The following is a 23,045-nucleotide window of genomic DNA, read 5'->3' on the forward strand; positions in this document are numbered from 1 at the left end:
GCGGTACTTTTCTATAATAATGGAGTAATTATCTAAGAGGGAGACGGTATGGGATCTTTTCTGGTACTTTTAAAATTATTTCTAATAATGAACCTAGTATCACGAAAATATACATGATTCTTAATGAGTTAGAATTCACTAAGGTACTTTTTACCAATAGTACTTTTTGAATATTTTATGTTAATAGGCCTAGAAATACCAAATTAAGCTTAAATGGTTCTGAGTGAAATTCCGAAGAGATTTAGACATACATGATCCTGCATGAGTTAGAATTCACAAAGAGGGACTTATTGGTACTTTTTCTATTTTTTAATGGTACTATTAGTTTTTTCTATAATAATGGTTCCAGAATGGCCCTAAATGAGAAACGACAGAGGGGTAATTAATACTTAGTACTGTTACGAAATTGTATTCGAATTAAAATATAACTTTTCCTAACGTTTAGTTTCAAGATGCATCATGTTTCTCAACATTTCTATTTCTGGAGACTTCCAATTGTGGACAATGTTGTTTACCTCCCGATTAACAGCAGTAAACATAACAGTGGACCTTATTAACATAGCTGTGGAATATACAACATTGAATAAAAGCTTTAAGTGGATCATTGTAGAAATAGAACTTTCAAGAAGCATCGATAGATGTAGCTGGAAACATCTGGATGGTAATGCAGTGTATATAAGGTGGACGTGAGAACATCAACCAGTTAGACTAATTTAAAGCATCGTTAAGTAAATATAAATTAACTGTCTTACAGTGTGCTTTATAAGTTGTGAATTGTAAACAGAGTTGTTACAAATTTTATACTACAAAACTGCTTTTATTTGCAATCAAAAGAATACGGTTTATTTAAAGGAAATAAACCACCGTTTTTAAAAGGTCAAAACGTAACAGTACCTTCCTTTTGATGATATTTTTGGAACTGATTTATTTGAAATGGATACCAACGACATGTGGTTTCAAGGGGACGGGGCTAGGTGCCACATTGGAATACTGCAGGAGAGAGTTTTGAGGGCTTCTAATTTTTTAATGGTGAAATTTCTTCTTAAATGAAGTTGTAGTTAGTATTCTAACTAAAACCAAACATGTGTTCTAGAGATCAATATAAAGATAGACAAATTTAGAAGGAAAAACTTTGAGACCATTAACATTTGGTAGACTTCATTTGAATTAAAAACTATTTTAATTTGCAAATATTGTGAAAACAATTTTCAAGTGTCTTAGCCACTGTTTTATTTTATAAACAATATCCTTGAAGTCTTCTTTATGTTGTATGGCTGCCATTCAAAATAAAATAAACAGACATATTTGTATAAATATGTACATTCAAAGAAGACAGTTTTAAAAATAACATATTTACTTTGTATTTAATATATATACTAAATAAACAAACCTATTAGCTAAATAAAAATATATAAAACTAAAAATATATTCATAAGCAAATTAAATCATCAAGATGATTTTAGTAATTCATCATAAAAAAAAATCATTTTGACAATCAGCCTGACATTTGATTATTTCGAACTTGGTAACTGGATCTAGGGCAAACAAAAGACTCTAACATGTTGTGCTTTTTTTTTTTCTTTGTTATAAAAATACCTTATAGTTTTTACTAAATCTATAGATATATTAAAGTAAATTTAAACTAAACTAAATAATAAATTAAAAAATTTGTTTTATATTGAAAAAGAAAATTAGAAATTAAAACTTACATCTGTCATCTTCATCTAGGAATATGTAACTTATTAAAATGGCTCCCAAAATACCAAAGAACTAAAAGAGTTTTAAAGAAAAATTGTAAGTAAAATAATATTAATGGTTAATTCCAGTTTTTTACCGCTAAAAGACATTGTACGCCAGAGTGTACAACTTCCACTATGTCGTAGGTTAGTAGACAATCATCTACAGTTTCGGGACGTATAGGACGATAGGGATCCTCTGAGGTTATATTTGTATTATAGATGGGCTTACAGCCGTAACCATTCACTTCAAACCAGGAGACACTGCCAGTACCCAGATTTAGTAAATCGCTGTCCTAAAAAAAGAAAAACGAAGTAAAAGTTAAACAAGATTGATTTATTTATTATTGGCTTAAATGTTCCTAAATTGAGATAAATAACTTTATTGTATTTAATAAGTAAGAAAGCTATATTTGGCTGTGCCGAATATTTTATACCCTTCACCAAATGATAAATATTTTTAAATAAACAAAATTAAAATTTTTTTTTTTTCAAAATTTAAAAAAAAAAATTTAAATATTTTTCCAATTTTTTTTAATTTTATAAAAAAAATTATTTTTCAAATTTATTAGTGAAAAAATATTTTGAAAAAAATACTTTTTTGTTAGAAAAAAATTCGAGTTAAAAAATATTTTCCCGATTTTGACCCATTGTAGGTCAAAACAAAATTTAAAACATTTTTTTTCCAAAATTTAAAAAAAAAATTTAATTTGTTTCCAATTTTATTTTTAATTTTTTCAAATTTATTAGTGAAAAAATACTTTTTTGTTAGAAAAAAATTCGAAAAAATTACTAAATAAAACATTTTTTTTTCAAAACTGTTTTTCAAAATTAAAAAAAAAAAATTTCAATTTTTTCCAAATTTTTTTCAAATTTATTAGTGAAAAAAAATTTATTGGGCCGATTTTATTGATTTTAAATAACAACCGAGCGGGGAGAATTCCTGATATACTGATGTATGAATCATGTATGTAAGTTATTTGGGGGCTACGGAAAGTTGATTTCAACATACAGACGGACAGATGGACATGGCTATATCGACTTCGCTATCTATAATGATCCAGAATATATATACTTTGTGGGGTCGCAAATGAAAAATGGTGAAGGGTATAAAAATATTCCATAACTACTTACTCTGTCCAGTGTCCCCACATTTAAATAGAAACATATTAAAAATGAATTCCAACCAATCCATAGAAAATTCCATATTAAATACTAAAAATAGAAAGAAAATAAAACAAATAAAATTAATATGTTACTCATACGAAATAAATAAATGTGATTTCAATAGGATATAAAATAAAACCTAACAATTGAATAAATGATTAATGGATTTTTCTTGTATAAAAATATTTATGTTCGAAAAAACTTCAATTTCATTAATATTCATAAACACTTGAGATAATCATGCAAAACTTATTAAATAAACACAGCAAACAAACATTTTATTTCTATATTATTTATGTATATTCTTTCTATAAACAAATCGATAAGATAAGATACCAAATACAAAAATATTGATATGAATGTGTGATGAAATTTTTTTTGGGGGGCTGTAGGGTCCTAAGAGCCCTCTTTATCTAATTTTCATACAAGTCGTGTGTGTTTTTAGTTTTTAGGTCAATATTTAACCTGCTCTTCTGTGCATTGTTTGTGTTTGATTTTGATTGTAATAAATTTATAAAAATGATTTGTAATCAATAAAAATTACAGAATGGCAGACAGTACAGTGACAGACGGATATTAATGGCGTGTGGCCACAAAACAATAAACTATACTTTTTATGATGTGACTACATATTTTTTTTTTATTTATAGTGTGTGTAAAGGAAAATTAATATACAATATTTTATACAATACATACGATTAAATAAAAATATTTGAAAAATATATAAAAAAAGTATCACTCATCAAAATCACTATCAGCCTATTTACATTAGGGTCAGAGCTTCGAATTAATGAATTAAATTTTAGCTTAATTCACTAAAATCTTAATTCGGAATAAAAAATAATGTCAACCATTTATTCCATTAAGCCATTCCCAATATCTAGTTATTTAGATTCATTCAAATGCTTTTATTTAAATAGAATTCATTCATCTATGAATTAATTCATAAAAGAATTCATTCTAGATTTGAATGAATCAATTTTTGTTAATTCAAATCTAGAAATTGATTTAAAGTAATTGTTCTGCTTTTAATAACATTGTCCAACAGCATTTTTGGAACTGAATAGCGACCCTGTAATTCTGAAAGAGAATGGTGAGTAGATAATTTTTGTAGAATAAACTTATAGTCCAGCTGGTCTGAATTATTTTTTACAGTGGGTCAAAAATTTTGTAAGTAATGTCTGAGAGAATTCTTATAGTCGGAGTTATATTGTAGAATTCTATGAAGATCATTTTTGTGGAAGATCTTAACCCTCTAGCTCTTCTCTTTAGGGGTCAATTTTATCCTTTTTTCGAGAAAATCATAAAAAGTCCTTTCAAAAGGGACATTTGAGGATTAAAATATTCTATGAAAATTTTTGCCGGAAATTTTCAGTGGAGGTGGATACCAAAGTTGTAAATAAAGCCTTTTACGCTTAATTAGCAAAATTACACACCACCGGGTCTCACATTTTTTAAAAAAATCGCCAAAAATCCAAGTATGATCCAACTAAGGTAAAATTTAAAATATAAATAGTCCTTTTCCATTAAGATATTTTGGTTTTTTAAATTCTGAATAAATTCTGATTGATTTTGATTTTTTCGAAAAAAGGGTCAAATAGACCCCTAAAGAGAGGAGCTAGAGGTTTAAGTTCTTTCTTAAAAATGATCCCCATAAAATTCCACAATATAACTCTGATAATAAGAATTCTCTCAGACATTAACTTACAAATTTTTTTTCAGTTAGTATAATGCCCCCTTTGATCAATTCCGGCCAAAAATCCATAACTTCTTTATTTCTTCATAAAAATGTTTGAAATTTGGTATTTGTATTAGAATAAAATAACCAACCGATCGATAAATATTGTATTGTTTCTGAAATTCGACAAATAACTAAAGACAAAGGAACTTCGATCACTGTAGATGATCTATAAATATATAAATATTTCTGCAAGAAGTTACAATTCTAAAAACAAATCTTTAAACATTTTTAACTTAGGACTTGAACCAATGAGAAAAAGGTACGGAATAAAATATATTGTTACGTTTTAACCTTTTCAAAACGTTAGTTTATTTCTTTTAAATAAACCGGATACTTTTAATTGCAAATAAAAGTTTAGTAGTTTAAAAATTGTAACAACTCTTTATTTATTCAAAATGTACAACAACCACAGAATTAAATAGCCACTCAATGTTTTTTATACACGTTTATAAATTCTCAGAAATACAGACACAATTTATAATGTACACGAATTTACTTGAAAAACACAACACACTTTAAGGCACTCAGTTGATGTTTATTCGAAAAGCGTCTCTGATAAACTCTCTAACGACTGCAACCTCTGCCACTATTTATAACACTGCCATCTGCACTAGGGATATAACTATTGACAATTTTTGCAAATATGCAAATTGGCATAGCATAGTCGAATAGAGCATTAAAAAATATAAAAAAACCACGGTGTTATTTTTTCGCGGTTGTTAAAAAAGTATTTTCAATTATTTTGAAATACAATATATTTTATTTTAATAATAACTGCGGACAGACTTCAAAAGATAACAGATATGTTACAGTTTGCTATTACAGCACTGTTATTTGAAAGCATTATGCTACTTTTAAATCAGCCCTTAAAATCGTTATATTTGAATTCAAGTACAATTTCATAACAATATGTTATTTAGCTGGCGAAATATTAATTAGAAGAATCGCAATTTATAAACAAAATATTAACTTAGATTAAAGTGGAGTTGAATGTGAGAGAATGTGATTTTGAAACGTCGTCGAAAGTGATATTGAGGATGACATTTATAATGATTACATTGAAATAGATGAAGGCCATGATCTTAAAATATATGTATATAATTAATGATGTTATTAACTGCGTACGTAAGTGTTGCAAAATATTTAATAAATCGAATGATAAACAAATTAGAAACGTTCACTGACAATGATATCAAACTTTGGACAGATTCCCTTTATTGTGTAATACGCCAAGATCACTTTATTAAGCAAAGATTCGGCAACGTTGATACCCTTGATGTATAATACAATTTGTTATAAATAATTTAGAAATAGTGAATAATTAATTTACTAAAGAATTAGTTAATCAATTTAAAACCCGAATTAATGAACGACATAAAAAAGTTCTGAATACGTTTATATTGTATTTGAATTCAGGATCATGTCCAACTAGCTCAAATTTTTTAAAACAAAGCTCCAAAGCGGAAACTAAAGGGTTTGCTAGTCAATTGTTTTGTGGATTGGTCGGGAATTAATCTGATCAGAATATTTCTGTTGAAAATTTAATGATGGACTTTGTTTTCGAATGTTTTTTAACATTATCAATACTTGAATTGTTAACTTTAACGTTATTTTTTGTTTTTCTTTAACAATAAAATATTAAAAAATGGACATCAAAACTTCATTCTTTACTTTTTTAAAAAAATTAAATTAATCGAATAATTCGATTAATTTTAAACGTGTGATCGAATTATTCGAACAAGTTAAAATCTCTTATTCGAATTATTCGTTTTATTCGAACAAGACAAAAATCGAATAATTCGAATACCCTAGAGGCACTGAAATCGTCTGGTTTTTAGAATGACAGATAATTGCTGCTGTAAATTATAGTACTTACTCCTGATACTTTACAGTATTAGATGTAATTTACACTTAACCTCTAATAGCCCCTTTTAATTTGTTCTGGCATTTCAAACTTTTTTAAAATTTAGTTTCTATAGATCTAAAACTAGTTCCTAATCACTTCACTTTTATATAAAAAGAACACACAAAAACTCCTTAATAACTAAGTGGAATGGTTAACTGCTAACTGTTTTATAAAAGCATGTGCTACTTTCCAAAAAAAAAACTTTAAAGAAAAAAGCACAGGCTACTTCAATTCAAATGTAAAAAAAATCACATTTTTCTAATATTAAAATGACAAGAAAAAAGCTTTGACTTTACAGCTCTTTAAATAACCATATAGCTACTTTATAGCCAAAATAATTATGATACTGTATATTCTGAAGTGTTAAGAAAAATTTACCATCAAAATTTTATAAAAATAAAACCAGCTAGACTATTAGTTTATTCTACAAAAATGATCTACTTAATATGCTTTTTCAGAATTATAAAAGTCTCAATTTGTTGGATAGTGTAATTTACAAAATGAAATTGACTTTAGCCTTTTTGTAATATATTTGAATTAAAAACAAGTAAAAGAGCTTTATTCGGCTGTGCCGAATCTTATATACCCTTCACCAAATTATACTTAAAAATATTTTTTTTAAATACTTTTATTTAAACAAAATTAAAATTTTTTTTTAAATTGTTTTTAAAATTTTTTTAAACCGAGCCGGAAGAATTCCCGATATATTGATGTATGAATCATGTATGTAAGTTATTTGGGGGCTTGATTTCAACATACAGATGGACAGACGTACATGGATATATCGACTTCGCTATCTATAACGATCCAGAATTATATATACTTTGTTGGGTCGCAAATGAAAAATATAGAAATTACAAACGGAATGACAAACTTATATATACCCTTTTGCCACTCATGGCGAAGGGTATAAAAATGTAATCATTCATTACATTTTTAAAGCTATTTTGTAATGGATTTGAATTAAAGAAAATTTTATTGATTGAATAACAATAATGAAATTCTTTTTGAATTTCCCGCCTCTTAATTGAAAGTGCAACACTGCTCTTGTCAAAAGGCATCTGTCAGTTGACTCCTGTCAAAATTTGAACAAGCTGTGTTATTTAGTTTGTGTTTGACAGTCATTAATAGCAGACTATCGCGTGAATTGAGGAGAAAATGGAAAAAAGTGAATTTCGTGTGATCATAAAGCATTATTTTTCGCTTAAAAAACCATCACCCAAACCAAGGCTAAGCTTAGTAAATACTTTAGGAACTCTGCACCATAAATTTCAATGGTAAAAAAGTGGTTTACTGAATTTCGTTGTGGCATGGAAGATGCCGATTGTTCTGGACGCCCATTTGAGGTATCTACACCCGAAACAATTGAAAAATTCTGATCGAAGATTGAAAGAACGAGAGATTACGGAAGCCATAGGCATCTCACATGGCTTAGTGGTTTTAATTTTGAATGAACACAGAATAATCGAATAAAACGAATAAATGTTCATATATATTTAAATTTATTAAATTGCTTAAAATTTTTCATAATTTCAAATTTAAATAAGTAATAATGACTCACAAAAATTGCATTATTTCTGAAATTCGACAAATAACTAAAGACAAAGGGACTTTCGATCACTGTAGATGAGTGTTCCGATAGCTCCTTCTATAAATATATAAATATTACTGCAAAAAGTTACAATTCTAAAAACAAATCTTTCAAAATTTTTAACTTAGGACTTGAACCAATGAAAATAAAAGGTACGGAATAAAATATTTGTTATTTAGCTGGCGAAATATTAGAAGAATCGCAATTAATAATCAAAATTTTAACTTAGATTAAAGTGAGTTGAATGTGATGGAGAATGTGATTTTGAAACGGTCGTCGAAATTGATATTGAGGATGACATTTAAATGATTACATTGAAATAGATGAAGGCCATAATCTTAAAATATATGTATATAAGTGATGTTATTAACCGCGTACGTAAGTGTTGCAAAATATTTAATAAATCGAATGATAAACACAAATATTGCAAACTAACGTTTTGTTGCAAGAAAAGCATTCGTCTTATACATGATTTTGAACATCGTTGTACATCTTTGTCTAACATGGTAATAAACTATTTGCGTATTTGTAAATGCGTCAATCATGTACTGCCTGACTTCAAATTAGCCACGTTCACTGACAATGATATAAAACTTTGGACAGATTCCCTTTATTGTGTAATTCCCCAAGACCACTTTATTAAGCAAAGATTCGGCAACGTTGATAGAGCTTGATGTATAATACAATTTGTTATAAATAATTTAGAAATACTGAATAATTAATTTACTAAAGAATTAGTTACTCAATTTAAAACCCGAATAAATTAACGACATAAAAAAGTTCTTAATGCGTTTATATTGTACAAAGCATAGCTCCAAAACGGAAACTAAAGGGTTTGGTATTCAATTTTTTTTGTAGATTGTTCGGGAGTTAATCTGATCAGAATATTTCTGTTGAAAATTTAATGATGGACTTTGTTTTCGAATGTTTTTTAACATTATCAATACTTGAATTGTTAAAAATCGAATAATTCGAATAGTGGGTATCCCAATTAAATCATTTTATTAGCAAAAGTAGCCACAAGGATTTTCTTTTATCTGTGCAGATAATCAAATTTGGTTAGGGTTCAATAAGTCGATTTTTCGATTGTACGAACAACCGACTTTTACTGAAAAAAGTTGAAATCGACTTTTTGGTCGACTTTTTTAGAAAAATTGTTTTGATCACTTACTCATTGTAGGGTATTATATGATCTATAGTATATTGAATGACTATACTTTCTTACTTGTTTTTACACTAAGATTTGGTAAAAAGTAAAAAAAAAATCGAAAAGTCGACTTTTTAAAAATCAAAAAAGTCGAAAGTTCAACTTTTTATTTCAACTATAGAACCCTATTATGTAACGCCTTAAATATGTTACCCCAAACTCAGAATACATACCACTAATATTCAAAAAACTATTATTTGTTTATTTTCTTTGCAACACATTTGTATACTAAATGTATATATCGTTACCTTAAATGCAAAACAATGTAACAACAAAAAATCCAAAATCTAATGTTTGATAAATAACATAAAATGTAATAAAAGAATATTAAATCTTAATTTCGAAATGTTAATGTTTAAAGACTAAATATGAGATATTAAGTTTAATCAGAGATACTTTTCATTTTGCAATGGTTTTTTGTTCATCCACTTTAAACATTTTTGAAATGAAGTTACGTTATTTTACATTTTAGGTGACGATATGTATGGATATTGTTGTTTAAATGTTACAAAACTTTGTGATAACAATTACACTAAATAGATATGTACATTGAAAATGTGTGTTAAAGTTAAATACAAATAGAAATAGAATGGAAAAACTTACCGTTATTATATATTTTATTCTAAAATGATATGCTCCATAAAATCCAAATATTATAAATAGAATGTGAAAAAAATTAACAAATATTGGCGCCCACATGTATCCAAGAAAATCGAATACTTGGCGTTCGATTATAGTTATCTGGAAATAGAAGAAGGAAAACAAATCAACAAAAATTTATTTAGAGGAAAAACATGAAACAATTTTCAAAACAATAGAAAAGCAATATTTATTTATATGTGGTGTATTTAGAAGAGAGGAAGTCAAAAGTTTAGTGCGAGTAAATAAGTTTATTTTATTTGTTATGTTTTGTTATAAATATTATTTAAAAAATAATTACATACAAAAAAAAAAGAAAATATTTGTATCAAGGTTTTTCCTTATTGTTTTAAATATTGGGGGTAGTATAATGGGGAATTTAAATAGTTTTTATTCATTACATGAGTTAATAGAATTTTTTGAAAGACAAAAGAAAAAAAATAGCAAAAGCTTTCATTACCATATACGAGTAGTTTATTAATTGTAATGAAACTTCAAAAGGTCGTGTACATTAGTGTGATTTCAAAATCTAATAATCTCGTTATAAGTTTTACAGTAGACATAAAAAACGTTATAAAATTCTTCATTTTAAATATTTTTCAAACATTTTTATTGGATTTATAATGATAAATAATCACAGTTTCGAAAAAGTGCGACTTATAGGTGCTGCGATAGACTAGGTGATACTGTGCTGAACTATCAGTCCGAGGGTTGTGGGTTCAATTCCCACCCAAGACTTTGGGGGTTGCTGCAGATTAGCCAAATAGCTTCGCAGTTTGTGCTTGATTATAAAAAAAAAGTCCTTTTTTGGACTTGGCTCATTTTGTATCACTTATTTTGTACTTTTTCTTATAAGAATTTTTTTTATTTTTATCATTTTAACACTGCTATTTGATTTAAGTCTCTATTGTCACAAAAATTTGCTATTAAAAGACAATGAAGCAACGTTTTTTGATATCAGTAGTCGAAATGATAACAAATTTCACATTTTACTGAAATCTGAAAATCATTTCAACACCGGGGTCAAAGGTTGTAAGGTTTAATATTCACAATATTTTATTTTGAACTTTACAGAAATATTACATGAGGTCTACAAATTACATTTTACAGCTCAAGGTTTTTTAGCAGCTTGGCTTTATCTCAAAATATTTTAATTGCGAAAATTATTTAAGTTTTTAAAAATTCGCTAAAAAAAAATATATTTTTTTTACATTTTAAAGGGGTATAACTTTGTTAATATTTGATGAATATTATAATATTTGTTCTCATTTGACAGCTTAAGGTGTCTATAATAAAAGTGTGGAATATTTATTTTTAATAGCTCAAATCTGTCTTAAGTTATTTGATATAGAAGACAGATAAAAAAAATATATTTTTTTTAATTTTTCTATAATTTTTATATATTTTCTATATATTTTTCTATAGTCTTGTAACATTATTGATACTTTATGAATCTTTGAGATTTTGGCTTTATTTGAAAGCTCATACATTTTATAGCATAATTGTGGTATATTAAATTTTAGCAGCTTAGTTCTATCTCAACGAATTTTCAATGTGAAAATTACACAAATTTTGAAAATCATAGTTAAATAATTAAATAATTTATTGTACACATTTTAAAGGTAAATAATTTTGTTAATATTTTATTAATCTTTTAAGATTATTTTTAATTTGTCAGGTGATAGTGTCTTTAACAAAAGTAAGGAATATTTCATTTAAAAATCTGTACCACATTTTAAGTTATTTGAAAAATAAAAGAATTCAAATTATTTTTGATATTTTTCTATTTTTTTTTTTGTATTAATTTCAAAGTCTTGTAACTTTGTTGATAATTATGAGTTATTTTAAATTGAGTTATTTTAAATGAGTTATAAGGAATATTTCATTTAAAAATCTGTACTACATTTTAAGTTATTTGAAAAATAAAAGAATTCAAATTATTTTTGATATTTTTCTATTTTTTTTTTGTATTAATTTCAAAGTCTTGTAACTTTGTTGATAATTATGAGTTATTTTAAATTTTTATTTCATTTGATAGCTCAATATCTTTAATAAAATATTGTAGAATATTAAATTTTAGCAGCTTAGCTCTACCTCAACGAAATTTCATGTTAATGTTAAAATTACACAAATTTTGAAAATCATCCCAAAAAATAATTTTTTGTACACATTTGAAAGTTAAATAATTTTGTTAATATTTCATTAATCTTTTAAAATTTTATCTTATTTGTCAGCTTCTAGTGTCTTAAATAAATGTGTGGAATATTTTATTTTAGAAGCTCAACTCTCTTTTAAGTTATTTTAAAAATAAAAGAATTAAATTTATTTTTGAGATTCTTCTTTGTGCATGAATTTCAAAGTCTTGTAACTTTGTTGATAATAATGGGACTTTAAAAATTTTAATTTCATTTGATAGCTCAATGTTTTTAATAAAATATTGTAGAATATCAAATTTTAGCCACTTAGCTCTATCTCAACGAATTTTCAATGTTAAAATTACACAAATTTTGAAAATCATCCCAAAACATAATTTTTTTTACACATTTGAAAGTTAAATAATTTTGTTAATATTTCATTAATCTTTTAAAATTTTATCTCATTTGTCAGCTTCTAGTGTCTTAAATAAATGTGTGGAATATTTTATTTTAGAAGCTCAACTCTCTTTTAAGTTATTTAAAAAATAAAATAATTAAATTTATTTTTGAGATTCTTCTTTGTGCATGAATTTCAAAGTCTTGTAACTTTGTTGATAATATTGGGACTTTAAAAATTTTAATTTCATTTGATAGCTCAATGTTTTTAATAAAATATTGTTGAATGTAAACTTTTAGCACCTTAGCTCTATATCAACGAATTTTCAATGTTAAAATTACAAAAATTTAGAAAATCATCCCAAAAAAAAATATTTTTTTTTACACATTTGAAAGTTAAATACTTTTGTTAATATTTCATTAATCTTTTAAAATTGTATCTCATTTGTCAGCTTATAGTGTTTTAAATAAATGTGTGGAATATTTTATTTTAGAAGCTCAACTCGCTTTTAAGTTATTTAAAAAATAAAAAAATAAAATTTATTTGTGAGATTTTTCTTTTTGTATTAATTTCAATGTCTTGTAACTTTGTTAATAATTTTGGGATCTTTTAAATTTTAATTTCATTTTATGCTCAATGTTTTAATAAAATATTGTTGAATGTCAACTTTTAGCAGCTTAGCTCTATCTCAACGAATTTTCAATGTTAAAATTATAAAAATTTTGAAAATCATCCCCAAACACAATTGTACACATTTGAAAGGTAAATAATTTTGTTAATATTTCATCAATCTTTTAAGATTATATATCATTTGTTAGCTTATAGTGTCTTTAACAAAAGTGTGGAATATTTTGTTTTAGAAGCTCAACTCCCTTTTAAGTTATTTAAAAAATAAAAGAATTGAATTTATTTTTGAGATTTTTCTTATTGTATTAATTTCAATGTCTTGTAACTTTGTTGATAATAATGGGACTTTAAAAATTTTAATTTCATTTGATAGCTCAATGTTTTTAATAAAATATTGTAGAATATCAAATTTTAGCAGCTTAGCTCTATTTCAGCGAATTTTCAATGTTAAAATTATAAAAAATTTGAAAATCATGCCCAAAAAAATGTTTGTACACATTTGAAAGGTAAATAATTTTGTTAATATTTCATCAATCTTTTAAGATTATAACTCATTTGTTAGCTTATAGTGTCTTTAACAAAAGTGTGGAATATTTCATTTTAGAAGCTCAACTCCATTTTAAGTTATTTGAAAAATAAAAGAATTCAAATTATTTTTGAGATATTTAATTTTTTTTTTTGTGATAATTTCAAAGTCTTGTAACTTTGTTGACAGTTTTGGGATCTTTTAAGTTTTAATTTCATTTGATAGCTCAATAATTTTAATAAAACATTGTTGAATGTCAAATTTTAGTAGCTTTGCTCGATCTTAACATATTTTAAAAGTGAAAAATACACATATTTTTAAAAATTTTCTCTATTTTCAAACCTGGAAAAACCCCGTTGAAACCAAATTTAGCCCACACCAAAAGGTCATTTATATCTCTTTATAATATTTATAATTTTCTATCTCCTCTATAGAATAAACACCTAAATTTGAGTTTAACATATACAGATAAAACTCCAGGCAACGAAAATCTACATATTATTTCCACTTTCAATCAAACTTTAGAATAGTGTTTTTTTATATTTTTTGTTTTAATTTTCCGCAAATAAACGTCTATTCAAACTTCGCTAATTTAAAACAGAAAAGAGGAAAACAAACACCTTTTGTCAAAAACAAACGAACAAAACCCAACTATAAACCAAATCGAAGTGAACCAAAAGTTTTTTTTTTTAATTTAATTTATGCCAAAAATGCAGTCAAGCGTTCAACTTAATTTGCTAACAAACACTAAAAACTCGCATCACAAAATATTGCAGCGAAAAAGAAGACCCCTCAAATTTTGTAAGGGACAATAAAAGCATTTTTAATAGCATTTGATACTTATATGAACTTTGTAATGAAAGGGTTAATCAATTGGCTACTTTGCACTTAACAGTTTATCTGGAGTAGGGTGAATTGTCTGTTAAGTGTCCCTAAGTAATGGTTAGTTTAAAGTTGTTTATGCTATTCTAACAAGTAGAAATCTATTGCAAAGAAATGTTATAATTTTAGTTAGTATGTACGCAAATACGTAGTCGTATAATTGATTGCTGATATGAAACTTGGTATTGGACTGACTATTTATTGGTTTGTCGCTTTGTAGTTTTTATCTGATTTATTTGGAGTCTATTAACATTCTGCTAGCACCCTCATAGATTAAAATAACTATTTAATAGCTAGTAAGTCTACCATGGTAGTGCAGTTGTTATCAAAAACTGCATTACCATGTGTAGATTACTTTGTATCAGCAGCTAACAATTGACAGCCTTTGGCAATTGACTTCCTCATACGACACTCTCAGTAGTTGATAGTAGCTAGATGAAATCTTTAGTTCGTGAACAATCATCAGAACTGCTGGGTATATACTCCCTCCCTCTCTCTCTCTCTCTCTTACAAACATTAGGAGTATTTTCCATTTATTTGAAATAAAAACAAATGATTGTTTTTCTATCTGCTATAAAAACAAACCATGTGGTTGTTGCTGTTGGCTTTGTTGATTTTCGTCAAAAAAAATTTAGGTAAATTGCATGAATACTAATAAAATTAGAACAATTTACAAGAGAGTTTATGTGTTTGTAAATAATAAAAAAAGACACACACTCACGTGCAAGTGCAGGCACTGACAGGCAGATGCAAAACTAAAAGCTATTAAACAACAACGATGGGTGAATGGATGAATGGTTGGTTGGATGTACCAGGCTAACTAACACACTATCTGCTGTACAATACTCTTGGCCTAGACAACAGCAAGCCTACAATCATGCAATACATTTGTGTAAAATATTAGTAATTTTCAGTTTGTAATTGTTGTTGATTTTATACAACATGTTTATCAAATATTGTATAATACATAATTGTTGTTTTTGTAATAAACATTTACAAAATACAATGCAACACATTACCCTGCAGCTTTTTGGAAGTAGTTTAATTACTGAACGCTATAAAAGAAAACCATTTTTGGATCGAATCATTACTTGCGATGAAAAATGGACCCATTATAATAACACGAAGTGTAAGAGATCGTATGTGAAGATCGGCCAACCAGCCGAATCGACACCAAAGCCAAATATCCATAGCGCTAAGGTAATGCTCGATATTTGGTGGGAGCAAAAGAGCTGCTGACCAGACCATTACAGGCAACCTGTACCAAATGCAACTGATTTGTTTTAAGTGGGCATTGGCCGAAAAATGTTCAGAATAATCGGCCAGACATGAAACCATTATATTCCATCATAGCAACACTCGTCCACATTTTGCAATACCTGTATTTAGAATAAAGTGGTTGGGAAGTTTAGCCTCACCCGCCTCATAGTCCAGACCGTTCGGCTACTATTTGTTTCGATCGATGCAGAACGACCTCTCTGGGATACGCTTCACTTTGGAAAAGAGTTTACGAAATTGACTTCAAAAGATGAGCAGTTCTTTTGGCGCGGAATCCATATGTTTCTTTCTTTTAAAACTGCTGGGTAATTATAGTTTTACTGCTCATATTGTATTGTATAATTGTTTGAATATTTAGTATTTGGCAACAATCTTACTGGCCAACAATATTCAAGTGTTTTTTGTTTAATAGCAATAATAAGTCTTTGCTACCATGTAGCACAAGAGAGGGAGTAATTGTTAAGGGGCTGGGGTAAGGTGCTGGTGAAAAATTAGCCAACATTTGGTTTGAAATCTTAATAAGTGTTTAGGTTAATTAAATCCGGAAACATTTGTATGTATGTGCTGTAATCAAATAAAAACATATTGTAATTAATAGAAATTTACTTGTGGTCTGCAAAAAAGGCCCACGTGTTTTTGTTTTTATCAAATTTTCGGAGTAGCCAAAAAAAGTTTCTTTTTTGTATGAAAACCCTAGAAATGTTGCAAGTGATCCTGGACTACAACTTCAGAATCAGTGGAGATATTGGGAAATATATTAGTAATTGAAAAGATTGAATAATTGAAAAGAAGAATGAAGAAAATTTCTAAAGATTATTCATAGGCCTCTTTTAAAATACGATTGGTTTTACCAAGGACGTAATGTTACGTAAATATTCCATATTCGCTCATATTTCGCCCAATTAAAAAGCGATTTGAATGATCCAATATTGGTGGTTTTCAATACCATATTCTTGGTATATAATATATTAATGTATCAGACTTATCCGTCAGTTATATGGGAACTTCGAAGAGCTGTTTTCAGCAGACATATGAATCTATAGACACCGTGGATGGATATATAGCAGGGATACCCAAAGCTAAAACTGCAGTTGTTTCGGTGAGCGAGAGAGAACTGCACTTAAAGAAAAGTTTAGTGAACTATAAAAAAGATCTCAATATTTTTCAGGTTTTATTTGTTAAATTAATGAAGTCCACAATCTTAATAAAATTTTCGAAACATTTTTATAAATTGAATATTTTTTTATTACGTGCTTTCGATCAACTTAGTTTTAAATCTGAAATAGTAAACAAAAGTAAATTGAGAGAAAAAACGAAACAACAATTCAATCATATTTTACAACAATCCAAATATTTCTTTCAGTGGTCATGAGAAAATAGCAATAGCACATGAATGAAATAAACAAGCTTAGTGACGTCAACATTGACTAAAACTGATTGTATTATATGAAAATTGTATGTGATTTATAATGGAAAAGTCAATAATTATGTTTAAAACTTATTTTTGTTTAATAAAATAAAATGTATTTTAGGTTTTGTGTTATTAGACATATTTTACTTTATTAATTTACAATATTTTTGCTATATTTTAGTTCACGATTTTGATTTTTTATTATTATCTTATATATAAATAGGCCACACGTTTTTTTGTGGTACACTTTTAAGTATGTTATTGTCCACCAATATTGATGAAACATATATGGTTTAAAAGGTTATTTTCTCTAGATTTGCAGAACATCATATTTTTTTAAATTCTTTCCATGAAAGTGGTAAAAAGCGTTTAAAAGTGGTCGAATTTCGGCCACCGGCGATCCTAGTTATTATTATTATTATTGCAATTTTTGACTGCACACCACATTTTAATTTTTAATTAATTTTTTTATTTATTTTTCACTATTAGTTTTGAAATTTCATATAAAAAGTAAGTATTTTACATTCAAAACATAAGAAAACAATCATTGCTGACGTCACGAAAAAAGAGTAAAAGAGTACACTAAAATAACGGAATTGTCGATGTCGTAATCTTGTTTATTTCATTCATGGCAATAGCATGTGCATTCGTCGCTGTCTCAGTAACGAATAAACAAAAGAGAATAAGAATATTTGTGCGGTTGGTTAGCTTGCCCAGTTGTGCTATAAAATGGGCATCAGTGATCTATACTATAGATTCTATAGACACCTATATATAAATAAGGATCTATTACTCACGGTGAAGTTTAAATATTTTGTATACAAAGAAAAAGCAGATTCGTAGTAGTAACCGAAATTGTTGTCAATCGACTGAGTCTGCCTTGGTGACCGAATTTCATAGTTGTGGCTACAAAATTGTAAAAGGGGTAACAAAATTTTGATTGCTTTAACCGATATTTTTTTTATTTACATAATTTCTGTTGCTAAAATCGAAAAATTCTGTGAGTGCAACCGAATCATTCGATTGCCACTACAAATCTGTTTTCTCTGTATATAAACAAATTTTTTTTATGATCGTTTCGTAATTGAGCTTAACTATATTTTAAAGCCTACTTCCGGTATCCAATAAGATACTATTAAAATAGTTTTTAACAAATCCTTTTAAATCACTTTAGCTTCTATGGTTTTAACAAACTTAATGAAACCTATAATCCCAAACTTTCATTACTATGTCTACATATTGTAGACAATGTTTCTAAATAATAAAAATTACATTAAAGTTTGTGAGCACTAATTGGATTAAACATTAAGGGCTTTAATTTCTCTACGTCTTTGCTTTTCACTATTTGCTTACAAAATAAGATTAGCCGTGTTAAAAAAAAATATAAAATAAAACTAAAGTTCAATTTACCTTTTTCCGGCCAGTCAAGGAAGTCATTAAAACTCCCCCATAATAAGTAAATACATACTATGTATGTATAGTTAAATCTGTTAGTAGATGACCAGCACCACATACTTTAATATATAAATGTCAGCACATTACCCACCAGACCAAACCATAGAATTTGAGAAACTTTTCTAATAATAAAGGTTGTGAAATTATTACGAATTTTACAGATTTTTAAAATAACGAAATTATCTAATACATATCGTCAATTCCAGGATATACAGTTAGCCTCAAAAGTGAGTATACACCAAAAATTATTTGATTTTTTTTAAAGATAATGAAAATCCTAAAATTTATCCATCGATTAAAATTTTATAGTTTCGGTTTGTTGGAGTTTGGGTTGAATAATAGATTCGGTTGTGAAAAAAAAAGTCGGAATATAACGATTTTCGTGATCTTAAAAAAGTCTAAAAAATCGCTGGCGTTTACTCACTTTTGAGGCTCACTGTATATGCCAAAACTTGATCGAGGGTGTTTCAATGTTCACAATATTTTTTTCTCACATACTCTATGGAGCCGTATGCTGATTTCAGTTTTTCGTTATTGATTCGCTACTGATTCGTTAATGATATCGTTCTCAAATCTATGATAATTAAGGTTTTGCTGTTTTGAATAGTTTGTGATAGTTGTTCTCGATTGATTGTAAGATAAACCCTTATATATAGTTCAATGGTTCAAACGTAATTGTAGAGAATTTTAAAAAGAATTAAGTTTTGTAATAGTAAACAAATCTCCATCAATATCGCTAATGATTAGTTATCGATGACGTTCTCAAAACTCCGATAATAAAGGCTTTACTGTCACAAACTGAAGGAAAGGAGAACATTTTTCGAATTCGTTCTCGACTGTTTCTAAGATAAACGCTAATATAAAGTTCAATGGTTCGAAGGTAATTGTAGAGAATTTTAATAATAATTAAGTTTTGTAATAGTAATCAAATCTCGATCGGTATGGTTAATGATTCCTTCAACAGGTTTTTCTGATACAAACCCAGAGGCAGGTGAACATTTTTCGATTCGTTTGCGATAGTCTTTCTCGAATGTTAGTAAGACAAAAGTTCCAATAAAGTTCGATACTGAAGAAATATTCGAATGCTTTGGTCTGGTGGGTAGGAGGAAATGCTTTCCCATTAGAGAATGTATGGACATAAAACAGATGAGAGTGTAGAGTACTCGAGACTAAATTTATAAGTTTCTAAAGCATCATAAAAAACCTTTAATCAAACTAGGAAAATTAAAAAGTTTTTTTTATACCCTACACCACCATAGTGGGGAGGGTATAATGCGTTTGTGCAGATGTTTGTAACGCCCAAAAATATTCGTCTAACACCCACCTTAAAGTACCGATCGACTTAGAATCACTTTCTGAGTCGATTAAACGATGTCCGTCCGTCTGACTGGCTGTCCATGTAGACCTTGTGCGCAGAGTACAGGTCGCAATTTTGAAGATATTTCGATCGAATTTTGTACATATTATTTTTTCGGCCCAAGGACGAAGCCTATTGAAACTGGCTGAAATCGGTCCATTATTTCACCTAGCCCCCATACAAATGTCCTTCCGAAATTGGACTTTATCGGTAATAAATGTTTAATTTATAAATGTATCTCCACAAATTCCGCTCCAAATATGTTCTATATATACAAAATTCATGTCACCAAATTTTGTTACGATCGGTCCATAATTAGTCATAGCTCCCATATAGACCCGCTTCCGAAAATCACTTTAACGTGCATAAATCGCTTAAAAATGTTGGTATACGCACAAAATTCAACATAGTTAACTTTAATATAGACATAAATCACAAGACCTAATTTCATGGTGATCGGTCCATAATTGGTCATAGCTCCCATATGGGGCCCACTTCCGAAAATCACTCAAAAATATAAATTATTGAAATATTCGGGCTTGACCGACCATACTTTCATACTTGTTTAGATATGAGTTTGAAGCGATTTTTACTACCATCAAATCTATTTCAAGGAATTTTTGAAATTCATTTAAAGCTCTAAAATGGTAACTATAATTAAGGCTATGGCCTGATTCCGAAAATCACTCATTTTTCAAATTATTTTTTGAGTGTTATTCACAACGATTGCTCACCGAAGCTTATGGTGAATGTGTCCATCGGTTTCAACGTGCGAGAGATGGTTTGTTCGGTTCAGAAGTGGTGATTTTGATACAAAGATCGCCCAGGTCAGCCAAAAAAGTTTGAAGACCAAGAATTGGAAGCATTACTCCATGAAGATTGTTGTCAAACTCAACAAGAGCTTGTAAAATCATTGAGAGCTACTCAAGCAGCAGGATTCATCCAATAGCAGGGAATATGAATTGAAGCTCAGGTCTTGAAAGACAATTTTGCATGACCAAAATGATGCTTGAACGCTATAAAAGAAGATAATTTTTTCACCGAATAATTATGAAATGGATCCATTTCGATATCCCGAAACGTAAGAGATCGTATGTGAAGCCCGGCTAACCAGACGAATCCACACCAAAGATCCATGGCGCTATGGTAATGCCCTATATTTGGTGGGAGTAAAAGGGTCCTATCTATTATGAGCTGACAAAATCTGACCAAACCATCACATGGAAACTGTACCGAATACAACTAATTCGTTTGAAGCGAGCATTGGCCGAAAAACACCCAGAATATGCGGCTAGACATGAAACCGTAATATTTCATCATGACAACGCTCATCCACATTATGCAATACCAGTTAAAAACTATTTAGAATGAAATTGTTGGGAAGATTCGCCTCACCCACCTCATAATCCAGACCATGCCCCATCCGAATACTATTTGTTTCGATCGATGTAGAACGTTCTCTCTCTTGGATACGCTTCACTTTGGAACAGATTGATTCGTTCTTGACCTCGTTCTTGACCTCAAAAGATGAGCAGTTCTTTCGAATCGGAATCCATATGTCGACACAAAGATGGGAAAAGGTCATGGATAACAATGTCCCAGTTAATTTTGAAGTAATTTTAAGTCATACACCCAATAAACATATATTTTTTTTCATTTAAAAATTTAAAACTTTTTTGTTGAACCTCGTATAATTACAAACAAAAAAAAATATCTTGCATGTGTGCACTGCGCAATGTATGTATTCTCCATTAGGTTAAATAGGTTTATTTGTGGTCATTCTATTTATTACATTACATTATAAAGTGTGGCGTAGATGTTTTTGGTTTGGAACACTCTGCCACTCGGGAAAGTGTTAGAAAAAACATTAAACTCAACTATACTCCACCATACTCTACACTACACTAGATTTACATTAAATAAACATGCATAAACAAGTAGTTTACATTGAGGTTTTTGCTCTTTTATTTAGATTTTTCTAGTATGACAATTTCAATATGTTGTCGCCTTTTGTTTGGTTTAAATGGCAACAACGTATGTCTGTCTGTGGGTCTGCCTGCCTGTATCTTTCCTAGTTCCCTAGTTCATTTGCCTCATATTGCATGTATTCCAGAATTAAGTAAGTTTGTATTTTAGTTTGTTTTAAAGTGTAAAGTTTTTTATTTTTTTTGTAGTTACTGTAATATGAGTAGAGTTCAAGGAAATTAACTAATGCAGTAAAAATACATACATACATCTGTATATATAATACTTAGATTAAATAATACATATTTACAAACATATGTAAAAGGTATACATAGCTATGGTATAACTTGGTTTAAATGACTTATCTGGAGAAAGAAATAATTAGTAGTTTCAAACTGTTTATAAAGTTTATAAAGAATTTAATTTGTAATAAAGATTCTTGGTCTGATAGCAAAGGAAGCAAACACAGAACTAGTCCTGTAATTAGTTCTTCGGGAATGGGAACCTGTTCTAGTTCTAAAACTTTCTAGAAATTTTGTTAACTCTCATGGAACTATATGTAGAAGTTTCTCCACATAATTAATGATAACTCAAAAAGGGTTAGTCCGATAATATTCAAATAAACTTAAAAAACTTTAAATTCACACATCTTTCAATCCATTTATATATTGCATTTCAATCAGCTTAGAAGTTTCGGAGTTATAATTAGAAATTTAGGCAAAAAAAATATTTTTTACGTAAAAAAAACAATTTTTTTTGTTTTAAAAAAATCATGAAAAATCGAAGACGCCAAATTTTTTCAGATTTAATACTATATCGCAAAGCTACATGTAATAGGAACAAAACGAGATATTGAATCAAAAAATTGATGAATTATCTTCGAATTTATTTACAATTAATTGAATTCGCTCATTTTCACAAAATTTTAGTTTTTTGTTTGATATATATTTTGAAATAAACTTAGAAACATTTAAATTCACATATCCTTCAATCTATTTATATATTGCGTTTCCATCGGATCAGTA

At 28.1% G+C, this 23,045-nt stretch overlaps 1 protein-coding gene across 5 annotated transcripts in view; it reads right to left on the minus strand.

The window, feature by feature from the left end:
• Window positions 1–23,045, minus strand: part of NKAIN (Sodium/potassium-transporting ATPase subunit beta-1-interacting protein) — a 106,637-nt gene that overhangs the window by 31,755 nt on the left and 51,837 nt on the right. For all 5 annotated transcript variants that reach the window (XM_065514185.1, XM_065514188.1, XM_065514186.1 and 2 more), the window contains exons 2-5: window positions 9,952–10,089; window positions 2,871–2,951; window positions 1,835–2,032; window positions 1,710–1,770 (exon numbers count right to left, since the gene is read on the minus strand). In XM_065514185.1, the coding sequence (XP_065370257.1) occupies window positions 1,710–1,770; window positions 1,835–2,032; window positions 2,871–2,951; window positions 9,952–10,089 (478 nt within the window). The remainder of the gene's footprint in view (window positions 1–1,709; window positions 1,771–1,834; window positions 2,033–2,870; window positions 2,952–9,951; window positions 10,090–23,045) is intronic.

Source organism: Calliphora vicina, chromosome 5 (assembly GCF_958450345.1).
Source record: "Calliphora vicina chromosome 5, idCalVici1.1, whole genome shotgun sequence".
NCBI classification, from domain to species: domain Eukaryota; kingdom Metazoa; phylum Arthropoda; class Insecta; order Diptera; family Calliphoridae; genus Calliphora; species Calliphora vicina.